The sequence below is a fragment of the Hypomesus transpacificus genome, chromosome 10, assembly GCF_021917145.1.
Source record: "Hypomesus transpacificus isolate Combined female chromosome 10, fHypTra1, whole genome shotgun sequence".
NCBI classification, from domain to species: domain Eukaryota; kingdom Metazoa; phylum Chordata; class Actinopteri; order Osmeriformes; family Osmeridae; genus Hypomesus; species Hypomesus transpacificus.
The window spans coordinates 566,076-587,168 of NC_061069.1; the positions used below are offsets into that span (position 1 = coordinate 566,076).

General features: G+C 45.5%; 1 protein-coding gene across 1 annotated transcript; it reads right to left on the reverse strand.

Annotated features, from left to right (window-relative positions):
* Positions 1-1,214: 1,214 nt before the first annotated feature.
* Positions 1,215-20,166, reverse strand: LOC124473001 (apoptosis regulator Bcl-2-like). Its single transcript, XM_047028214.1, has 2 exons — positions 19,051-20,166; positions 1,215-4,149 (listed from the first exon to the last, which is right to left on the reverse strand). The coding sequence occupies exons 1-2, from the start codon at positions 19,642-19,644 to the stop codon at positions 4,012-4,014; spliced, it is 732 nt and encodes a 243-aa protein (XP_046884170.1). The 5' UTR covers positions 19,645-20,166; the 3' UTR covers positions 1,215-4,011.
* Between the last annotated feature and the right edge of the window lie 927 nt (positions 20,167-21,093).

Below are 21,093 nucleotides of genomic sequence, written 5' to 3' on the forward strand. Positions count from 1 at the left end.
GCTCACATCGGTTTTCTCCACAAAGAACCACGTCTTTTTTAAAATAAAAACATGCAGTATAAAACAAATCACTCTCCTGTTCTTTCCCCGACAAAGACATGGGACATGTGCACTTGGGAAGATGTGGCTCAAGAAGGTTTGATGTAGGTTTGATAATCGTCCACAAGGGGGCACTGTGGTACAAGCAGCAGGACTGCTGAATTATGCTTTTTTGTGGAGTTACTAAAATTGTCACATCTTCAAACTATATTTGTACCCAGATAATTTTGGTTCAACTTAAAAATGTTCTTCTAATAATGATCACATAGGGCAAACAGATGAGGTTTTAATCCATTGTTATGCTAATTGTTGTATAGCTGACTAGTAGTACAGCCGGTTCTACTAATGTTGATAGATTCTATTAATTTGAAGAGAATGGTAAAAGTTATCCAGTCTCCATAACTTGTAAAAGCATTAGGTCTGACCAACACTGGGCCCTTCCTGTTACTGCTGAAAACGCACACACAGACACACAGATCCACCACAAGCCCTCACACACTGGACGTTCCCTTGAAATACTAGGGGTGATTTAAAATTCTCCTTCTTCAGAGCGTGTCATGCATTTTATATGCATGGTAGGGGAGAGAGAGAAGGGCTTGCAAAGGGCTCCAACTCAAATTAACTTCACTCCTCTGTTCCTCTCCTCAGGGAGAACTCTCCCCTTTCTTTCTCCCCCCTCATTCTCTCTTTCCTTTACGCTTTCCTTCAATCTCAGCATTAGTTTTACTGCATCATGCTTTTTCACAAATTTTGTGAAGCAGCAGAGGACTCTAGCCTTTGAAGACAACTGTGATCAGAATAAAGAATAAAGAGGCAGAGAGGGGTATAACAATCACGCCCGGGGGCGCTTGATTTTAACATTCGTCCCATTTAGCAGGACAAGTAGTCAGAGGAGTGACTGACAGGGGCTGTGTTTGGGGACAGCTTTGAAGTCTGGTGGGGTGAGGCAGCCTCTCTTCCTCAACACAACACTTCAGGACAGAAGAGTGTAGCTCTGACAGCCATGTCGACCAAACACCCCAGGACTCCGAGTCCGCTCCTTCGTCGGGTCTCTCTCTTTCTATGGATTCGAAAAAGTAAATCTCAACTGTATATTCAGACAAAGATATTCATGGACACATCAGAATTGGTTGCATGCAACAGCCACAATGGCACAAACTGCATCTCAGACTGTGCAGGAAAGACACCAGGTTTATTTGGAACAGTAGGACCTGCTAGCTTATTGTGGATACATAGCAGTAAACAAAGGAAACACGTCTCACTTTGTAAGTGCTACAGGTTGGAGATAATATACAAAAGTACAGCAACCATGGTGCCTACATTCATAAATGCAGAATTAACAGGGGAACATAAAAATGGCTCTTAACTGCTTTTCTTCCTCAAAGAACAGATCTAAGCCTCTTTTTTCCTTCTTATCTCGATCCATCGGTGAAGCTTTTGTTTGTACTTCAGGAGCAGAGAGACTGTCGTGCTACTGGGAGAATCAATCAACATCGGGCAACTGTGACACGTCACACACACTCACTCGTGTTGGTTACCTCTCACAAACCTACTGTCCATATCCTACTATGAACAGAAACACAGCAGAACAACATAGACTGTACACTTCACAACTGCAGACTTGAGAGGATAGCCTTTCTGTGAACACAACATTTACAACTGTACATGTTATTGTGAAAGCGCAAAAGACAAGCTGGATGCATTGTGTGATACTACAGTATCAGAAATGTTATATTACAGTATGCCAAGCTTGGTCAAAATTGCAACGCTTCCATCTTTCCATGTTTGCAAAATGTCACGCAGCAATCTTTTAAAGTGAAAATGAATTGGCATATTTTATAAGTGAAGCTACTCATCATTCAATAAGGTTACTGAGTTAACTTTGGTATACAGCATTCTACATCTATAGTATGACAATTTTGTGGCAGTTTTAGCTGTGTTTAATCAGAATTCGACACTGTAGCAGCCATAAGCCAATATTAATACAATACAGATCACTTCTCAACAATGTTTTACTTTTGATACATTAGCAGCCAAAAAGTCTACTGTTACAGCAAGTTCTCAATTAAAAGGTTATTTGTAAAGAATACATTAAGTGTCTGTCCATCATTCTGAAAAGAAAAAAGGTGACCTATCCTTTCACATGTGTGATCTGGTACCTTTATCTGTGATCTGGTTAATAAATAAAATCTGTTCAGTATTGTAACATCTATCCTACCATAAATATATTGATGTATACGCGTGTGTTCATTACGTCTAATATTTAGTTTTGTTTTATTCAGTGACTGGAATTGTATGTACTGTCTACTGTAAGTATGGATATCAACCCTTCAGATATGGTGATTGTATAATTTGACTGCAACGCAAGACCAACACCTATAAAACATATAAACCATACACGTAACAAGTGTACACATGAGCGTCCAGGCAGCAGTAGGATGTAGACTTCCATCCAGGTTCTGAGGAGGCTATGCCAGGGTAAGACCCAACAACATTGAATAATTTTTGCTACTTGGAATTCCACTTGGGAGTCCCTCTACGGAGACACTGAGAAAGGTGCACACTGGGATTTGGAGTTTGTGTCTAGCATGGTGCCTCAAAACATGGACTGTCCTTTCAGTCGCATGGGTTCCCTCAGAGGCCAGCAGCAGCTGGAGGACACATGCTCATGGAGGGTTTGGCAGTTTACCATCTCTTTTCCAAGTAGCTAGTGTGTCCAACAGTTCAAAGAAAGTAAGAATAAGACAGTCAACAAGTCAGTGTTGGTTCAAACAGGAGCCATGCTGGTGTTACACAGTATTTCCTCCTCTTCCAGTCAGACACCTGGAGAGAGAAACTCTCAACCTGTGGAATGCATGCCTGATATGTGTGTCCTTTTATGTTCAGTGTAGCCCCAGAACTCTTGCATTCTTTCTAACTTTGTCTGTTGAATGAATGAATCTGTATTCTTTTTTTTTGTCTCTAAAATCTGCTTACTGTTGGGAAACTATACTCCTTTTCCTGTCAGTAATGTCTAGTCAAGCCAGGAATTCTGGCATCCTGCTACCTTTGCTATTCACTCACTCGACATCTCTTTTCCTTCCTTTCCTCTCCTGTCTTTCTCCAACTGTGATAAAACAGCAGGGATTTACATTGGTGAAAAGCAACTAGATCTGCTTTACAGTCCAACAGCAGTCCAAAACTTTACAAAGTGCGCTACGGGCTCTGTTGAGTGCTTTGTACACTGCATGGCTGGAGTTCAGCGATGCTCATACATGCTGAGCCGATAGAGGCGAGCTGCCTCCATTATACATTCTGAGCAGCTGTTGGAGAGCTGTTCTGAAGAGAAACTGGAGGGGGGTATGCAGAGTCCACAGTTCAAACAGGGCTCCTCACCCCATCATCCAGGGGCAAGGCAGGGCCAGCTTCCTGGTTGGTGCAAGCCAACCAATCGGGGCCGTCCTCACACTCAGATTTACAAGTCCTTCAGGGGAGGCCTCAGGTGTGAGTCCCACTGATACATATACGGTTTATACAGGTGCACCGACACACAAAGCTTCATGCTCAAACTAGTACAAATGCAAGCAGGACAAAAAAAGAGACATGCCAAGCCCCTCCCCCCCCGTACACTCTTTTTCAAGTCCCCCGCTGCCTTCAACTTTTCCTCTGATTACAGTTTATCTGACGCCTTTCATTACATCTTTTATTCTGTGTGGGCAGTGGAGTCTGTTTCCGTGCTGTTGTTTGATTTGTGTCTTTGTTTTGAAGTGGCGAGGTTCAGGAAGGAGGGAGTGTTCCAGAGCAAGGGGAGAGAGAGAGAGGAATGGAAGCTTTGAAGAGAGGCAAGTTTGGGATCCGCCAGTGTCTCCGAGGGGGCAGGGGTGCCCTTTGAAAGTAAAGAGTAGCGAGGGAGGGAGGGAGGCAGGCAGGGGGGTTAGAGAAGAAGGGAAGCGATAGAAAGAAAGAAAGAAAGGGGGAGCAAGGAGGCTTCTTTCACTTCTGGGTGAGGTATGCTCCGATAGTGAGGCTGGCAGCTCCCAGCGCGGCCAGGCCGAACACAGTCTTAATGGAGGGCCAAGAGCAACCGAACACAGAATCCCTCTGTCTGTCATACAGCTCCACGAAGGCCTCCTGGGGGACAGAGGAAAAAAGAGACGGAGTGTTAATACAAATGTGTCTGTGCAAGTGCAAAAATATGGGTGTGTGTTAGCGTGCGTGCATGTGTTCAAAGCTGCTGGGGGGTCTCCTTGGAAGTGCCTGCAGATTTAAATCCCCTTGGCCGTCATCCAACAAGAGTGTTATTACATGCATGCAGGAAGCCGGATCCATTTCAGTCCAGCGGCCCTCACAGCCTGCTCCACAAAATTCTGAATTCTCTTTAAAACACAGAAATGCAAACGCTCGAAAGCTGTGACTGGCACAGGCGTGCAGAACGTCCCTGAAACACAGGCAGCCAAACAAGGAGATACAGAATGAATACTCTACAGTCTATAGTAATTATAGTATAGTGTATAGTCTATAGTAAGTGTGTCTGCTAAATGACTAAATGTAGTAATTTCAGTTCCATGTCCCTCTGGGAGAAAATCTATTTCAGTCTGTCTTGATTGGAATCAAGGTTAAAAAACACCTACAGTAATTATGTTTTGTGTACTATTGGAAGACATGAATACATGTGTTTGACCTTGATCTAATAAAAGGAACAAAATGGGTCATCATCATCTGAAAGTGTCATGTTCAATTTGAGTGCAAGACAATATTTCCAGCTACCACAGCAAACAGCCTCTCACAGGATGTCTAAAATAGGCATCTATTCCAAACTGCTGGGGAACGACAAAAGTATTTCCTGCCTCCATCTCCTCCCTTCCTTTCCTGTAGCATTCCTGAGGCTGGGGGACATTGACACAAAGGAAGGATCAGCACTTTCTTCCCAGTTTAGGCCCTCTGGTACCAAAAAATCCCACAGCACTCTTAAGTAAATCACTGATGAGGCTAAACATTGCGTATCCCCTTTGTTCAAATCTGATGATCATCAATTAATATTATATATATTATTAACTTGCACTAAGAAGAGTTGAATGGTGAAATCCAGAGCACAAATTAATGTCAGATGTTGAGAGGGAGACATGTAGGTCATTCAACCCTCATGATAAAGGGCCTCATCTCTCCCCCTCCAAGATGATAACAACCCCACCCCCTGGGAAAATAGTTTTCAGGTATTAATTAGTGTTCCAATGCCTTTGTCAGACCTCCTACTGTGAGGAATGTAGGAACACAGGAGGGCTCCTCGAGCCAAAAAAAAAAAGATAAAGTGCAGTCTCTTTTCTGCAGGAAAAACTGTTTGTTGTAGCAACCGCACAGATTTGCCAGTTGACAGTGTCCACCCCGTCACTGACCGTGGTGTTACAGCACTGTAAAACATTACAGCTAAACTGTGGGGAGGGCCTAAATGTGTTTGAGAGAAACATCCCTGCTTTTCAGGTCTAATATAATAGTTATTCAACTGGCAAAATAGCAGCCATAAATGTGTGTTTCGACAACAAACCCTGAGACAACGTTACATGGTCATGCTGTCAGAGGGAATCTTGACTGTGGTACAGTATGAGCAGCTACAGAGGCAGCAGACCCTGAAAGGAAGCAGAGTCAGGTGGACATCATGAGTTCAGCTTCCACAGCTTTCTCACCCACATGCGATTTAACACCAACACGTCTGTCATGTGATGAGTGAAAAGGCAAGGTCAGCCTCTCTCTCTCTCTCGGTCACACACACATGCTTTCCGTGTTTTTTACAGGTTATTGTATGAAGTTATATTGGGTCAAATAGAAAACAACTGAGACAGACTTTATTGTTAGTCGGAATTGTCAACTCTGTCCTTCAACAGACCATCTGCTGGCCATGGTGGCCCAACAATTGGGGACTCAGACCAAGATTAAAAGGATACGGTTTCCAACCACTCTCTATCATTCCACCAAGAGAACTGTTTGGCTCAGTGACTTTTATAAAGGTCAACACAGTCACATGAAAAGCAATAACCCAGACCAAATCCTGCATATCCCTCTGTAGAGCAGAAGCGTACAGAACAGTCCTGGGCCTTGGAAAAGGGGGGCCAAGTTATTTCCAGTGTCATGGTTACCACCTGGTAATCACACCAATTGATGTCATGTTGGTTTGACACATGATTTGCTTTCCCACCAGCAGGGGCTGTTTCTTTAACTTGCCTGTTCGTTTACTTTTCTCATGACAACCACAATAATGCCCCCATGACGTGTCTCTCACGTGAGTTATTTCTTACACTGTTCTCCTCCAAGTAGTTCCTCATGAGGAAGTAGAACATTTCAAACCTTTACTGAATGCAATGCAGGGGTTACTGTGGTCAATTGTTGAATAAGCTTAATATTACTTGTTGTTTGGTACACTTGGCTAGTGGTGTCTGTTTGAATACCAGCAGTGCTTAACCGTGAGAGAGGGCTGATTAGGCAGTTATATCTCCGTTTAGAGACATTTTTGTGGGTAATTAGAGGCAGCCTGGGAGTTCTCACTGCACAGGGAGAGCGGGAGAGAGAGAACGAGAGGGATGTGGGTTAAAGGTCAGACTGTAATTAAAGTTCCAGTAGAAGCTTGGATGCAGCATCCACCGCGACTCAGTAGAGCTTGTCCCCATGCTTGGCTTTCACCGGCCATGGATGTACACACCAGTACACAAACACACCTCTCAGCACTGAAAATCTCTAATGACATTCTTGTCATGCCTTTCCCCAAAGCTAATTAAACTAAAACAAAGCTCCTGGTTAGGACTGAGAGGGAACACAAAGAGAAAATACAGTCGGCTGGAGTGTGAGTTGATGGGGAGGGAAGGAAACGATTTAAAGGGAGGCATGAAGTATTTAGAAATAACTGACTTGAAATAAAACATTATATTTTGTGTATTGTAACCCCAAATCATTGTTTTCATCCACCTCAGACACAAGAAATGGCCACCTTGAGCACACAGCAACAAGGTCGGCTATGTCGTCCATGCAGTCCCAGAGGATCGTCTATCGATCTATTGCAGAGAAAAAACGATGACAGAGGAGTTTGCCGTGCCACACATTACCCTATCCCCCAGAAACCTCTGCCATCAGCAGTCCAGGTCATGCCAACGACCCAGACGAGACAACTGGGAGAGTCTAGGACTGAGAGCTCTTGGACAACAATGGCATGACCAACAACAATGACATGACCAACAACTGGCAGATGTCTGAATTCTGGCAATGCAAATGAGACCTAAATATAGCCTACTCTACAGGCTGAATAGTCCTGCAATGTATAAGATAGATTGTGATAGTACTGTAAAGACACAACTTTAACCAAACATGTTTTAAATAAGTGATTGCTAAAGACGTGGTGAATGTTGCAACAATGTTGGCACTAATATTCCCAGTAAAGACTAGATGTGTGTATTAGCTATCATTTATTGCAAAACGATGCCTCTGTTTTTGGTGAAAGAGACCAGCAGAAAATCTCATTGCACACTTAAACCCTCCTGTCTCCTAAACAACCTGCAGATACCCTCTTCTACTCATAAATATTCAGAACCGTGTCAGCATCAGTGTGTTTGCAAAACAGGCCGCTCTCCCACGGGCCTGTTTACTCTCCTGGAACTAGCCATGTGAGCCAAGACGGTAAATCACCATCATGACACATCCGTTTTTATGCTCTTCATGATTCATCTGTTTAGAACCACAAGATAAATCTGTAAACTGTAGTCTTGCTTGTTGAAGAATTGTTGTTTTACAAGTGTGAGTTAATTTTTTAAGGGGGTGGATTTACATGCTCCACAAAAACAGGAAAAAACAGATACTATGTGACTACATCTTGGATTTGGCACAGAGTCTTTATGAATTACGATACTTTATGTTTCCAGAATTTCCATGTTGACCTTCACCAAACTATAATATGATACTGGTGGCTCCTGTATTGTTGTGGAGCTCTTAGTATTGAACAGCTTTGATCCTGAGAACAAACAAAGAACGGGATGACCTTGGTGTCCCAGGGGAGGAGTGTGGGCGGATAGCTACAGACAGGGTTTGCTCTCCGATTGGTCGATGTCCCATCTCTGCCGGCCCAACCTGATTGGTTCATGGGTATTTCACACCTTTGCGCTTGCTTTGGGCATATCATTTACAGCCAGACACCAAGGGACGCTCTGATTATATACAGCCCGGGACATCAAAGGGAGACCAAATACTCACATAGCAAATGAGACAATACCTTTCCTCTTTCTGAGTCTGTACAGCAGGCAAAGTCCAGTTCATTGTGACATCATTTTCAAACCCAACACTGTAGTCAGAATTACAATCCGAGCCTAAAACATCAAAAAGAAAGGTATGCAAAAAAAAGAATGATTTGCTTGTACACACTACACAGGGAGTAGGTCGAGGACGAGGAGGAAATGACTGTGGAGAGCCACTGCTGTGGCTGCTATAAATAACAACAAGCCAGGCCAGGGCTACGAGATACCAGCTCCACTGGCTCTGAGGTCAGGGCTGCCCAATCTAATAAAGCTGCTCTCATCTCCGGAGCCAGGTTCCACTTAAAGAGCACCAATGACATGATCGCTCGCAGCAATGGAGAGTGGACTGAGGCAGGGGACCCTGAGTCATCGGCCCACACTCAGGGGTGGGGGAGCGGGGAGGTGTGGAGGGGAGGAGGGAGGGAGGTGTGGAGGGGAGGCAATGGGGTGTGGAGGGGAGAGAGGTGAGGAGGAAAGAGGTGAGTGGGTTGTGGGGGAGGTAGGTGTGGGTGAGAAGGGTGTGGGGATGGCGGGTGTGGGGGCCGAGGGTGTCGGCGCATGTTTCAGCTGTGTGACTGGCCGGAGCCAAGAGGACAGGAAGTCTGCCACCCTGCTCCCCTTCTGGGACTGCAGCCGAGTGGATAGCTGCTGTGATGGGTGACACCATCGATCCCATGGAAACCACCGAAAACTACCACTGGCTCTTTGCCTGGCTACGGACCCTGGGAAAAACGTATTTGTACTGGTTGTTTTGATTATTCATTTACTTAGAAGTATGCGGGCAGTCTAGGAAAGAGCCACTTAGTTACCAGCAGTAAAATGCTTGGTATCTGAGTCACACGCGCGTAACCTTGCCCGGACAAGAGCAGAGCCATGCTTGGTTACCACCCTGTGGAAAAGACGAGAGCACCAAGGATCATATAACCTACTCATTCCAAGTTCCGCTCTGAACTCGAAACTAGGAATGTTATCAGCCTGAAGTCCAATCAGAGAGGGGGGACAAGTCAATGGCACAGCATGGACCAATCAGCGAGCGTGAGAGACCCTCTGCTGTGGCCAGTCCTGTGTGCCTGTGCGGCTCAGATAGCGGCTCTGATCCAGACCTCCAGAGCGTGGGAACCGGAGAGATCCCAGGTGGCCTGCAGCCTCCTCTGTCACAAACAGCCCTGTGGGAGGAGGGCTGTTCCTGCGACACTCCCCTGTCACGTCTTTTTAAAGACCCCAGTCCGTCCCCAAGACCCTGGACCAACACTCCCCCTACCAGGCCTCAGTTACACAGCAATACCAACTTCACGTTTCATCTGACTTTGGTGTTTGTTTTGCTTGGCTTTACAAGCATGTCTGAGCTGTGCTTGATGAATCACAGTTAAAAAAAGGGAGAGTTCTTCAAGAGGTTAACAATAAGTTCTCGCTAGGCACAACCCCCATGTACGTCAGAGGTTAATTAAACAGCTTCCTGTTCCAGCGGCGTTGCAGATGACATCATTGTCTGGTTTAGAACAGGCTCCTCTGTGGTAAAACCATCCCAGGCCAAATCATGGAGACCGTGCCGGTAACTAGGACAGAGTTACCGGCAAACCAAACTTGTTGTTGGGCTGATACCATGGAAACAGGGAGGAGGAACAGCTGGAAAGAACTACAGTTGCCTAGAATCAGCCAATACATTTAGACCATGTACAATACAGAACACAAGCGGTCATTGTTCAACTTATGTAAGAGCATTCAATACAAATCAGACTACTTGGTAGTCACACTCACATATAGTTTTGATCTGTCCACCAAAAAACTGTAGTTAACTTGCCTTTAACCCAGGCACTTTATATAATCAAGCTTCTAAAGAGAAACCACTTACGCCTACAGTTTATGAGTTTCAGTCCTGGTAAGCAGCTTGAAATTAATTCATGTGAGTGGAGGAGAAAGTATTAGAAGATCAAAGCGAGACGGGCCCTGGATGATAGGGTCTCTGCTTTCATACAGCAGACGTCTTGTAGAGAGTCAGGCCTCTAATGAACCCTCGTCAGTTTTGGCAACAAGATAGCGGACAGGTTATACGTGATTGGTTTACATGAGGATGGGTTTCAGGTCAGGTTGAGGTTCCTGTCAGCCATGTAAATCAGACAGAGAGAAAGAGTCTGCTGTGCACGTCAGAACATGGGATCTCAGATGTCCACTATGTCAGGAAAGACAATTTATCTGTTCAAGGAATCAAGGACTGGTTCATATCTGAAGTGCTAGGGAGAGGAGCAGAGGTTCTCTAGGGAACAGTCGAGGTAGCTCATGTCAGTAAAACGTTCTTTCTTAAATCAGTCAGAAGACATACAGACGAAAACAAACTGCAGACTGGAATTCTGGAATGCATGACCTCTTGTCTTTGTTTCTCCCTCTCCTTTTTTGAGTATGAGGTCATGGTGAAACTTGGGAATTGGGAAGGAATCTTACACAATACACAACTTCACTCTGAGCTGGGACCTCACAGTGCCCGTGCTGCCCAGTAGGCTTGCTCTTCAATTCAGTTTAACAAACACACCAACAGTGCAAGTCATGCTTCACCGTCCATCCAAGTGACCAGTGACAGCAATGTGACAGGACGTCTGTGCAAATGCTGTGAGAGACACCCAAGTCAAAGTGAAAAAGAAACAAGGGGAAAGTTTGCCAAACTCTTTTAGGCGACCAGCTGATCTCTATCCAGGCTGGGGGAGGGAGGGAGGAATGAGAAGAATGCATTAAAGTGTGCAGACAAACGGCTCCTCTGTGAGTCTGAGGGGTCTGATATGAGAGGTATTCAACCCCAGACATCTACTTACCCCCCACCCTCCCTCCCTCTCTCTCAGAGACCCATGAGAAACGCAGTTGGTTCATCGCAAACATTACACAACAGTGAATAATAGCCCTTTGTTTCCGATGGGCTAAAAGCGCTCAATTGTCTAGTGACGGAAAGAAATGGACTACGAGGCTAGGTATTCTTACATCTTCTTACTTTTGATCTGCAGTGTCTTTAGTCTCAACTTGTGTAGGACTTCAAATACAGTAATCTAATCAGCAGTGTTGTTGCTCCTTACATCCTTGGCTGTCCTACATAGAGGCCTAGCGGAAACAAGTGCAGCCTATCTGGTGAAAGACAATTCAATAGCTTGTGAACAAGTGTGGAGAGCTGGCCCGGTTGATGTCCCTTTGACAATAACAGAACATTTCTAGTCTTTTTTCCCCCAAACCCAAACGGATAAAGATCCGTGGAAATATGGATGGGGTGCCCTAAATGGCCATTCTCTGCTTATTTTCAGCTTCTATGAACAAGCAACCTTGATGATAAATTCTGCTGAAAAAGTTGTTGAGGACTGCCGTGAGATTGGTGTTGGGACTTCATTGCATCTGGAGTGTGTGAGAGCACTCTCACAGCAGGATACAAAACACCAGAGAAGCACATCAGATGACCAATGCGCGTGATGACTACTGATGCTAACCAGCAAGTCATGCGCAATCTTATGTCAATCGATGACTCATCCTGCTTTCATACACAGAAACATGCTTTGTCTCTCTTTACCTGAATTCTAATGTTTACGCTCTCCTATTCTGTCCCTTCTTCAGTCATGCACACTTTTACCCCACACCATTTCCCTATGGCTCTGCCAACCCACAGTACCTTGACTCTTTGCCATCTTTCTTTGGCCGTGCCAATAGTGACTGGTCCTGGGAGCAGGCAGACCCAGGTCATGTTGCAGCTTGTGGGGCTGAGCCATGGGGACAGGCAGGGAGGGCAGGCCGTCCCTGGACCTCAGCCTGTGATGTGGTGGGGCTCCTGTTTAGCCTGTGGTCTTGGGTCTGGCTCTCATTACCCAGGCTGTTTGTAGTCTAATGAAGGCTCCTTCCCCTCCCTGTACTCCCGGCCTGCTGCCTCCAACCCCGCTGATCAAAGTCTCCTAATCCCTGCTGCTGTGGCCAAACGCTTTCATCCAGTAGCACTTTTTAACCCCTGTTGTAATGGTGGGACGTGTGTAATGTTCCAGCTATGATAACCTAGACGGGACATGAAGGAGAAGCAAATAGAAAAGGTCAGTCACGTGTGGAGAGATGTGGAACTGTCGGACAGGTCAACGAGGGGGGAAAGATGGTGAGAATACGCCATACGACTAAGCCGCTGATATGAAAGTGTTAGAGAGTAGCAAAGGCCCCGCTCTCCAGTCAATAAACAGCCTGTTTAAAGGGGACGGGAGGGTGGAATTGGACTCTTTCTTTCTCTGTTTTCATAATGGTGGGCGTTTTCCCCTTTGTAATTTTTCAAGTCAAATTGGAATCAAGGAATGGAAGGTTTTTAATGGTCATATTACTCTCTTAATTAACTTCTGGTGGTTGGATTCATGGATATACACCATGTCTAGACGGGTCTGCGGAGACCCACGTTTGACGCTTCTCTGGCCTAATAAAGCAAAACGGGAGCCTTATAAAATATCTAACCATCATAGGAACTTCCTGTTCCCTAGCTTATGGGGTTTTCTTTCAGCCTCCACACAGAGGGCTTGGGTTTAAGTTCAGAGCTGAAACCATAGAGGAGCATACCAGCAAAGTGAAAAACCCCCACACCAAAATGTACGGGAATCACCCAGAGTTATGGACCCCATGAATTGGCTCCTTCAAATGGATTCAAAATAGATACAACCCCCAAGTGTAATATGGTGTTACCCAGTGACACTTTGAGCAGGTGGATTTCTAAGTGATGCGTACCAACACAGTGTTTTCTGTCCTTCAGTGACAGACTGCTCTTGTAGGTGTGGGCGGTCGTGCACGATGCTAGGCGAGGAGTTTCACGCGAGTGTCGTCTACTCGATCCTTGCTCCTCGACGTCCACACGTGGGAACGTTCCCCCAGCAGGCTTTCATCTCTGCAGCCTCACACGGGCATCGCCCCCCTCCTCCCGGCACTTCAAAACCAATCAGATGTCATCAAAGATGACTGCCGAGGGGTGTGGAGGAAGGGGGTGGGGGGCAAGCCCGCCTTGAATCAGAGCTTCCATTCGCGCCAGCCAAACCTGCCAGATTCAAAATGCTGAAATGCTCATCTGCCCAAGGTCTCTGACAAAGACATATTCTATGGCTTTATACTTGTTCCGAAAAATAAACATGCGCTTATCAATTGCGTTGGTTGACAATTGCGTTGTCACGTAGTCAATCTTTCAAACATCCCACAAGTCCTCTAGATACAGAGCACCTCACCAAACGTTGGACAGGAGTATTGTCTCACAAATCTATTGTTAATGAAGTTTTGTTTTGCATTCTTCTGCAAGCCATCACAAGGGTAGAAAGCGTTGTAAATCGATTTTCCATGTGCCATGATTGCATTATCGCTGTTTTCAGAGCTGGAGCTTATGGTGTGAGGAAAGTACCAATAATAATGCCATGTTGTTTGTTAATGGCCAATGTGGTGCCCGGTGGTTTTTGGAAATCCCCAGCGATGGAGACTATGGTAAAGCTAGCAGGAAGCTATGCACCCCGGGGCTATCTGCCTCCTGCCACGGCTTCCATGTCACCCTGTGACAACACAGCACTATTGATTCACACCACCATATCCGCTTCTCAGTATGTGTGTGTGTGCATGTGTGCATGACCACTGTGACAACAGAAGATAATTGATTTGCACAAGCACATCCGCTATTTTGTTTGCCTGTCTTTGTGTGTCTGTGTGTGTGTGTGACTGTGTGTGTGTGTGTGTGTGTGTGTGTGCTGTACAGCTGCGTGGTTTGGTAAGAGAACCTATCTGGGTTACACTTTCTGTAACAGCACCATATGAGCACCACCCAAACGCAAATAAACAGTTGTACTGTAGTATATTCAACAGCACTGGCCATTGTTGCCCTACAAATGAAATCGTTTCTAGGGAGTCTCTTGGGAGTCTCTAAATATCTAGAATAGCCAGCAACAGGGTGGAGCTGTTTAACCCCCCCCCCTGCCCCCGCCCCCACACACACACAGACACACTCACACACACACTTGTTCCCAGTGAAGCTGGCTGGGTTGTGCCCAGTGGCAAAGTCAACCAACCATCTCAGTATCTACAGTCTCTAAACACATGAAGACCGTCACAGATCTTTTTCCAGACAGGTATGGTATATTTTGCATAAAAAGTGATCTGTGCTGAGGGTAGCGGTTGGGGGCAGGGGGTACAGAGATGCACAAAGCAGGGATCTGTTTGGGATGTGACAATTAAAGGCTAAACAGGAGAAGCGAAGCCAACACATCTATATTTAGAGGACCCCTCACATGGCTCTGCATTTTCCAAGGAAGCGTCTCGTCACCTGACACTGTGCTCCACGTCTCAGGGTAATAACTGTGTGTATGAGTGTGTTAATGTGGTTGTGTATGTTTATGTGTTTGCAGGATATGGTATCGGCCCATCGGTGCATGGGCAGCCCTTGGGGCTGTATTTGAAGGGTGTCCATTTAGTGCTTATCCAGCTCATCCATTATTCATCCATGTGTGTTCCGAGATGGCTGTGCTCAGAGGGAGCACATGTCTCTCACCATGGAGTCAACAGAGAGGGAAGGCCAGGTCACATACGGGACTCTTTTGCACACACACAAAGCTCTGCGGTTCACATTCACAAACATAAATAGTGGATGGACGAATGCATACCATACAATTAAAGACCCTCCTACCATAAACACACACACCAAAACACACATCGGACCCACACAGAAACAGACACAAAGTCTATCTACCGTCCTGGTCTCAGTGTGAGATCAGCGTCCCCAGCCAGCGAGGCTAATATGATTGTCCAACAAAAAGAACAAACTGTTCACAGTCCACACCCTGTGCTGGCCACTCAGGAAAGCAACACCCAGGTCGTCCCCATTATTTATTTACAGTGTTCCTGTTCTGACATTCCTAAGGCGCTCCTCGGGGAGAGACAGAAATAAGAGCCAGAGGGGTGGAGGAGTCTGGGGTGGAAGAGAGTAGAATATGATGTAATAATACAATAATAATGATATTTATAATCAATACATGATTGTACTCATGTAGATACACTACAGACACATCTGAAGATTTTTCAGTGCATGCTTTTACTTAGATCCATAACACTAGAACTTCCTCTTTCCCCTCACGGATTTCGTGTTTGACAGAAAGCTGGTTCCTTGGTCAGGCCAACACGATCAGCATGATCACTCGTATTTACTTTCGTCTTAAGAGAGCGCTGTCTCTCTTCACAAACTCTCGACGAGTTGAAATTTGGTCCGATAGTAAAAGTGAACATTCACACCAGTCCGAGCCCAGAGCCCAGAGCCCAGAGCCCAGAGCCCAGAGCCCCGACCCCAGAGCTGACTATCACAAGGAAATGTTACTGAGATTACAGTAGCTGGGCTCGGTAGGCTGCTGAGCGTAAACACAGTGGCAGATGGTGAGCGACCGAGGCCCACTCAGCCAGAGGGGGAAACTTGGCCCCTTTAAACACAGCTAAGCTTCTACATTCTTTTTAAAGTTTCTATTACAGCCACGGTTTCTAGTGTCCACATCCAGAAACTGCACTGGGATTGAAAACGAAAATAGGGTTGTTTTGAAGTTGATTTACGGTTTATAAACCATATGGCTGTGGTTGATAGCTGTATCTGCGTCCGACACCCGATTCCCATCATTTCCTGCTATACCCGCTTGTCCTGGCATTGCACCACCTCAGCCCAGATCAATCTGAGTAATCCACAGGGCCTGAGCTGCAAGACGGGTTGGCTGGACTGAATAAACAAGCATCACTCTCCAGGGGGAGTGTCTGTATGTCTGCAGTCAGCCGGGCGGCCAGCTTCTCCCTTTCATCCTTCCACAGACACCTCAGCCTGATGGAGATTAATGACTTCCCAACTGTCCCAGTTCCTTTTAGGGCTCGGCAGAATAAGAAGAGAGGTGCAGACAGAGGCTCATACTGCCCTAGCAACATGGCTCAGCCCCACCCACTACCTCTCCTTTCCTCTCTTCACCCACCCAAACCCTCCCTTCACAGGTTTTTTTTTGGGAACCCCCTACTTTCAGGGTTGACCCAATCACATCTGTTCTCCATTGTCTCCAACTCAAACACCTGTCTTTTAGACAGGACCACCTGGCTTGCTGCACACTGCCCATACAAGGCCTTTTGTAGCCTTCCCATTGGTCAGAGGGATGGTGTCCTCCAATCGTCTGTCCCTACCTCCCAAGTTATATTCCAGGTGCGCTCCACCCCCTCCCCCACCACCGCCCCCCCCCCTCGACCCTCATACCCACCGAAACAAAGAACTGTATAAGAGAGGAACTGCCGCAGATTCAATTCAGAAAACTGAGAATCTTTTTGAAAATACATATTTGCAACAACCCCCCTTGCCCAGATCTCCTAGACCGAATGTGTCATTTCAGTTTAGCAGACGCCTGCCGCTCCGTCCAATCACAGAGTATTTACTGAAACCGCCCCACAAATAAACACAGGTGTGCCACATGTGGGTGGTGACGAAGGTCTGAGTGGCCCACACTGTCTGGCTCTGAGACTGTTTATCCAATCAAACTCACTGGCCTAAACATGCGTAATTTCTATGGCCACAAAAGACAGGAAAAGGCTGAATTTACCCAGGTGGAGAAAAAGATTGGAAAGCTACACAATAGACAACACAAGTGTAGAGGTGACTGGAGGAGGGACTGTATGGGGGAGCAATCCCAAGTTTACAAGACAGAGCCTGTTCAGTCCCAGACAGGATTATGGACAACTGCAACTTTGTTATTTCTGAACGTTTTTGTTATTTTGTTCCCAGAGTATATTTGGCTTGTCACAGGCGAGTCAATATTGTGGAGAGGCGTACCTATTTAGCTAAAACTTTCCTCAGGTACAGTAACAGGAAGCAGAGGGAAGCTGTTTTCCACACCACTCTCACGTAATATGTAATGCCACTATTAGGTTAATTAGTTTGCCAGCACTTTCTATTTTTTGAGAGGCAGCAAATGAACAAGCAGATAGAATTACCTCACAATGGCACTATGTTTTCAATTTCTAGACACTTAATACCTCTGCTAGTACAAATGTTTCCATATTTATATGCCTCACACACATCACATTGGCACCATTAGGGCACATTGGAAGATCGATGGATCTCGTCCACGTATAATGCTTGGATTTGACATGGCCGCACCACTGTAGGCTATATCCAAGTTGTCTCCACAGATCAGCACATGTATTTTAGTACAGGCCTACTTGAGGTAACCCACCCAGCCACCCAAGCATTCAAAAGAATATACAAATCCAGAAGTGCCTGTAAACCATAGCAGATGTAGCAGATAGAACCAGAGCACATTCCCCATTTTTGCAACTTGTTTATGTGTATCAGTATGTGCTCCAGATATTTCCATTTACCGTAGCAATTTTGCAAATTTAACTAATTCAGCTTCCTTCAATATAGCCCGTTACATATATAACTGCACAATGACAACATTTTTGAGGATTGTGCCTTTTGCAAGCACATAATCCCGGCAAAAACATGACCTAAATTACAAACACGTTTTCTCAAATAATCCCAAATTATCCAACTGGGATTTATCACTTCTGTACTCTCCCTCTCTGCATATGACACAGACAAGCAGCGTTCCTCACTGTGGAAAACATAGACTATATGATGACCTAGATTGAAGCGCAGACACAAGCTCCAGAGACCTCTCCCTGGCATGGCAGGCAGAGCCAGAGCCAAGGCACAGGTTTATCATAAAGAGACAAAAGAGTGTCCATCCTGGGTGCATTGAGGAGTGCATGTTAAACACACAGCCAAGCAGACTGGCACTCTGGTTTTCCTCGAGGGCCTTCTCTCTCTCTTTTCTGTTCCCTTGCCTTTGATATTAGGCACAACCTGCCACCTTCGGGGGCCGGGGCAGACTCAAGGGGAATGCTAAACGCTCCTTCCTTTGGAGATGAAATGATCTGTATAAATCATTGATTAGCCTCCCAGCTTCAGGGTGGATAACAGAGCCGTGCAAACGCATGTTACGCTCTCATTTGGAACACTTCTGCCAATTAAGAGTGTAATTTGGGCTAGTTTGGGATTATTGACTGATGAGGAGAGGAGGAGAGGTGAAGAGTGAGGCAGCCGTATTTTACTTGTCAGAGAAAAGCGGAACAAAGGCACAATGATGGGATTCGTGTTCAGTGATGCATGCTCGGATGTGTCCATTTAATAAATGTGCTAGTGTGTGTGGAAGTGCAAGTGAAGTATGTGTGTGGAACAAGGAGGGGGGGGGGGGGAGAGAGAGTGTCCATCTTTATTCATGTGGTCATCCTTGCTGCCCAGTCCTGCATTCCTTGGGGGCCTAAACACATTAACTCAATGGTACCCTCTGTTGGCATGCGTCTGGCATGCTCTGCCCACTGGCAAGCGGAATGAGGACCTTAGCCAATTACCAATCGCAGTTCGAGTGTATAGAAATTGAACCACTGCACACAAAATGAAGACGTGGATTGTAATGTTGAGAAGGAAAGACGATCTCAAAAACATTCTGCGGTCTGTCTGAATCGTCAAATAGGAATGCACATCTGGTCTAGAACATCTCAACTGTCACTGCTCGAAGCCGAGCAGGCGGGCTATCAGTGAGAGCGTCGGGAGGTGTGACAGGGAATATAGTGTCTCATTGGTCTAGGCAGCATGACAAACAATTGAACCATCAAATCAGGACACTGTATGGCTGATGTCGTTGTTCGGAAACGTGCCCACAGTCCCTGCGTAATGAGCGTCTATAGGTCAATAGAGATTTAATGGTGAACAGCGACTAATGCCTACCCATCCCCCGTTCTCCTGGATCCAGTTGTGAAGTGGTCCATTTAGGTATTCTGTCATCCACGCCGCGATGTGATCCACTTGCGATGTCATCTCCTTGCTCACGCACTCCACGCATATTGTCCCCCCAAACTCAAAGAACGCAATAATCCTTCCCCAATTCACCCCATCCCTAAACAGTTCATCTATCACCTCAGTGAATCTCCGCTCCGCTATAGAGGTTGTGAGATACAGTTGATGTGACATTTCTGCAAAATCGGGCTGATAAAGCCTTTCGAGTTCGTCTCCAGCTTCACGTAAAACTCTGTGGATGGCAGCATGCGGATCAGATTGTGCGACCTTCTTAGAATTATGAGGGATGCTGTCCGGTTCGACGTCCGCTCCGTGACACCGCCGCGCCAGAACCGGCTGGGAAGCAGAAATCATTGAACCATTATTGGCACTATCTTCTTCTTCTTCGTCGTCGAATACCCACTCATATCCCCGTTTGAAGAGTTTGTGACAAATATACTTTTCTACAATATTGCGGTTACTCCAGTTTGCCATAGCAGCGTGTAATTGGCACAGTGATAATGTGACCAAAATATTACAGATCATAACCCATGGCTAATATAGACGTTAAATTCACAGTTCAAAATACAATTCAAAATGAAGGGGACCGAGTTCCTTCATAAAATATAGCTTTGTTAAGTTTGCATGATATCGAGAAATATGCGCGAAAACGGTTTTTGTTCACTGATTGGAAAAATGTCCATTTGAACAATTAGCCTAAATCCCCCGAAAGTCTTGTTTATGCTCTGTGCAAATCCGAGAAATCTTTATCTAATAGGAGAATCTTCGATGCCTTGGTCTAAAAGTGGCGATCGTTTCCTTCGTTTCCTAGCCAATAAAATCCAAACAGAAATACGGAAGAGATTGCAAAAATGTCCATACAAAAAAACAATTATACTACATTACAGCCAATGCAGTAATTGAGGATGAGAAAAGGTCAGTGTGGCGTGTGCCCACAATCTGACATAGCCAACTATTCAAGCAGCTTTTAGTCGGAACAAGATAGCTTTCGAGAGGAAAGATATTCCTGCCTGTCCTCACTCCCGAATCCCAGTTTAGTGGGTTGCGCACTCCTTCTTGGTGATGTAGCTCTTACGTCATCCCCCCATATAAAGTTGTAGTCGTACTTGCGCTTGGAAACTCCAGCGCGTAATTATTTTTTTTAAAGCACTTTATCTACACTGGGAAAAACCGTCATGAATTTTTTTACCGACTTTATTGCCAGACGGGCTTAAACTGATAGGGACTTTAATAAAGCAGACATCCACTAGTGTCAGTTTTTTGATAACCTATTCCTTAGTTTACACATTCAGATGGTGTGATTTGGTTTACGTAAACTATATGCTGATGATTGCCACCTGATTTGTAGCCTAATTGAGTTCATCTCTGACTATGCGGGACCACCCCCAACCTGCTGAGGAAGGGGTGTTTTGATACGACAAACACTCTTATCGATGCCCATCCCAAAACAGCCTATTGATTAACTTGGATCTTATACCCTTATTGTTCTCGCGTTCTGCCCCAGTCCTCTAGTTACCGTCGTCTCCATCGATGCTTCCTTTCTTAGTCTCTGACAGGCCAAACAAGGCTTCTAAATTCTTATTTTCCTTGAGCTCTTGCCCAGGCTGATCCCCTCGTGGAAGATGAAAGTCGACTCATTCAAACAGAATACGTAAGACCCCCACAGCCCTCCTAGGCCCTGAACCTACCAATTCTGCACATCAACACTAGATCTACTCCTTCACATTGAATCCCTGCACTCGCCGAGAAGAGACTGGGAGCGTACAAGACGGCTGTGTCTGTAGTGTATCCCTCTCCAACTGAATATCGATTTAATGTAGACACAGACGAATCCAGGTGAGGTAAAGACTTGTTTCTTAAACTGGGACGGCGTTAAAATGTTTTTGCTTTACGGAATGTGTATTTTTATATGGAAAATGCTAGTTTGTAGCCTATCTTAACAACAAATACATTTCAAACGTGTTCTTAAAACTA

Bases quoted from the DNA above. Each gene is read 5' to 3' on its own strand.
- LOC124473001 (XM_047028214.1), bottom strand. From the start codon at position 19,644: ATGATCTGTAATATTTTGGTCACATTATCACTGTGCCAATTACACGCT. The intron at 4,150-19,050 runs GTAGGCATTAGT...TCTGTCCCCCAG, and splicing joins TCCAGGAGAACGGGGGATGG to GAGGCCTTCGTGGAGCTGTA.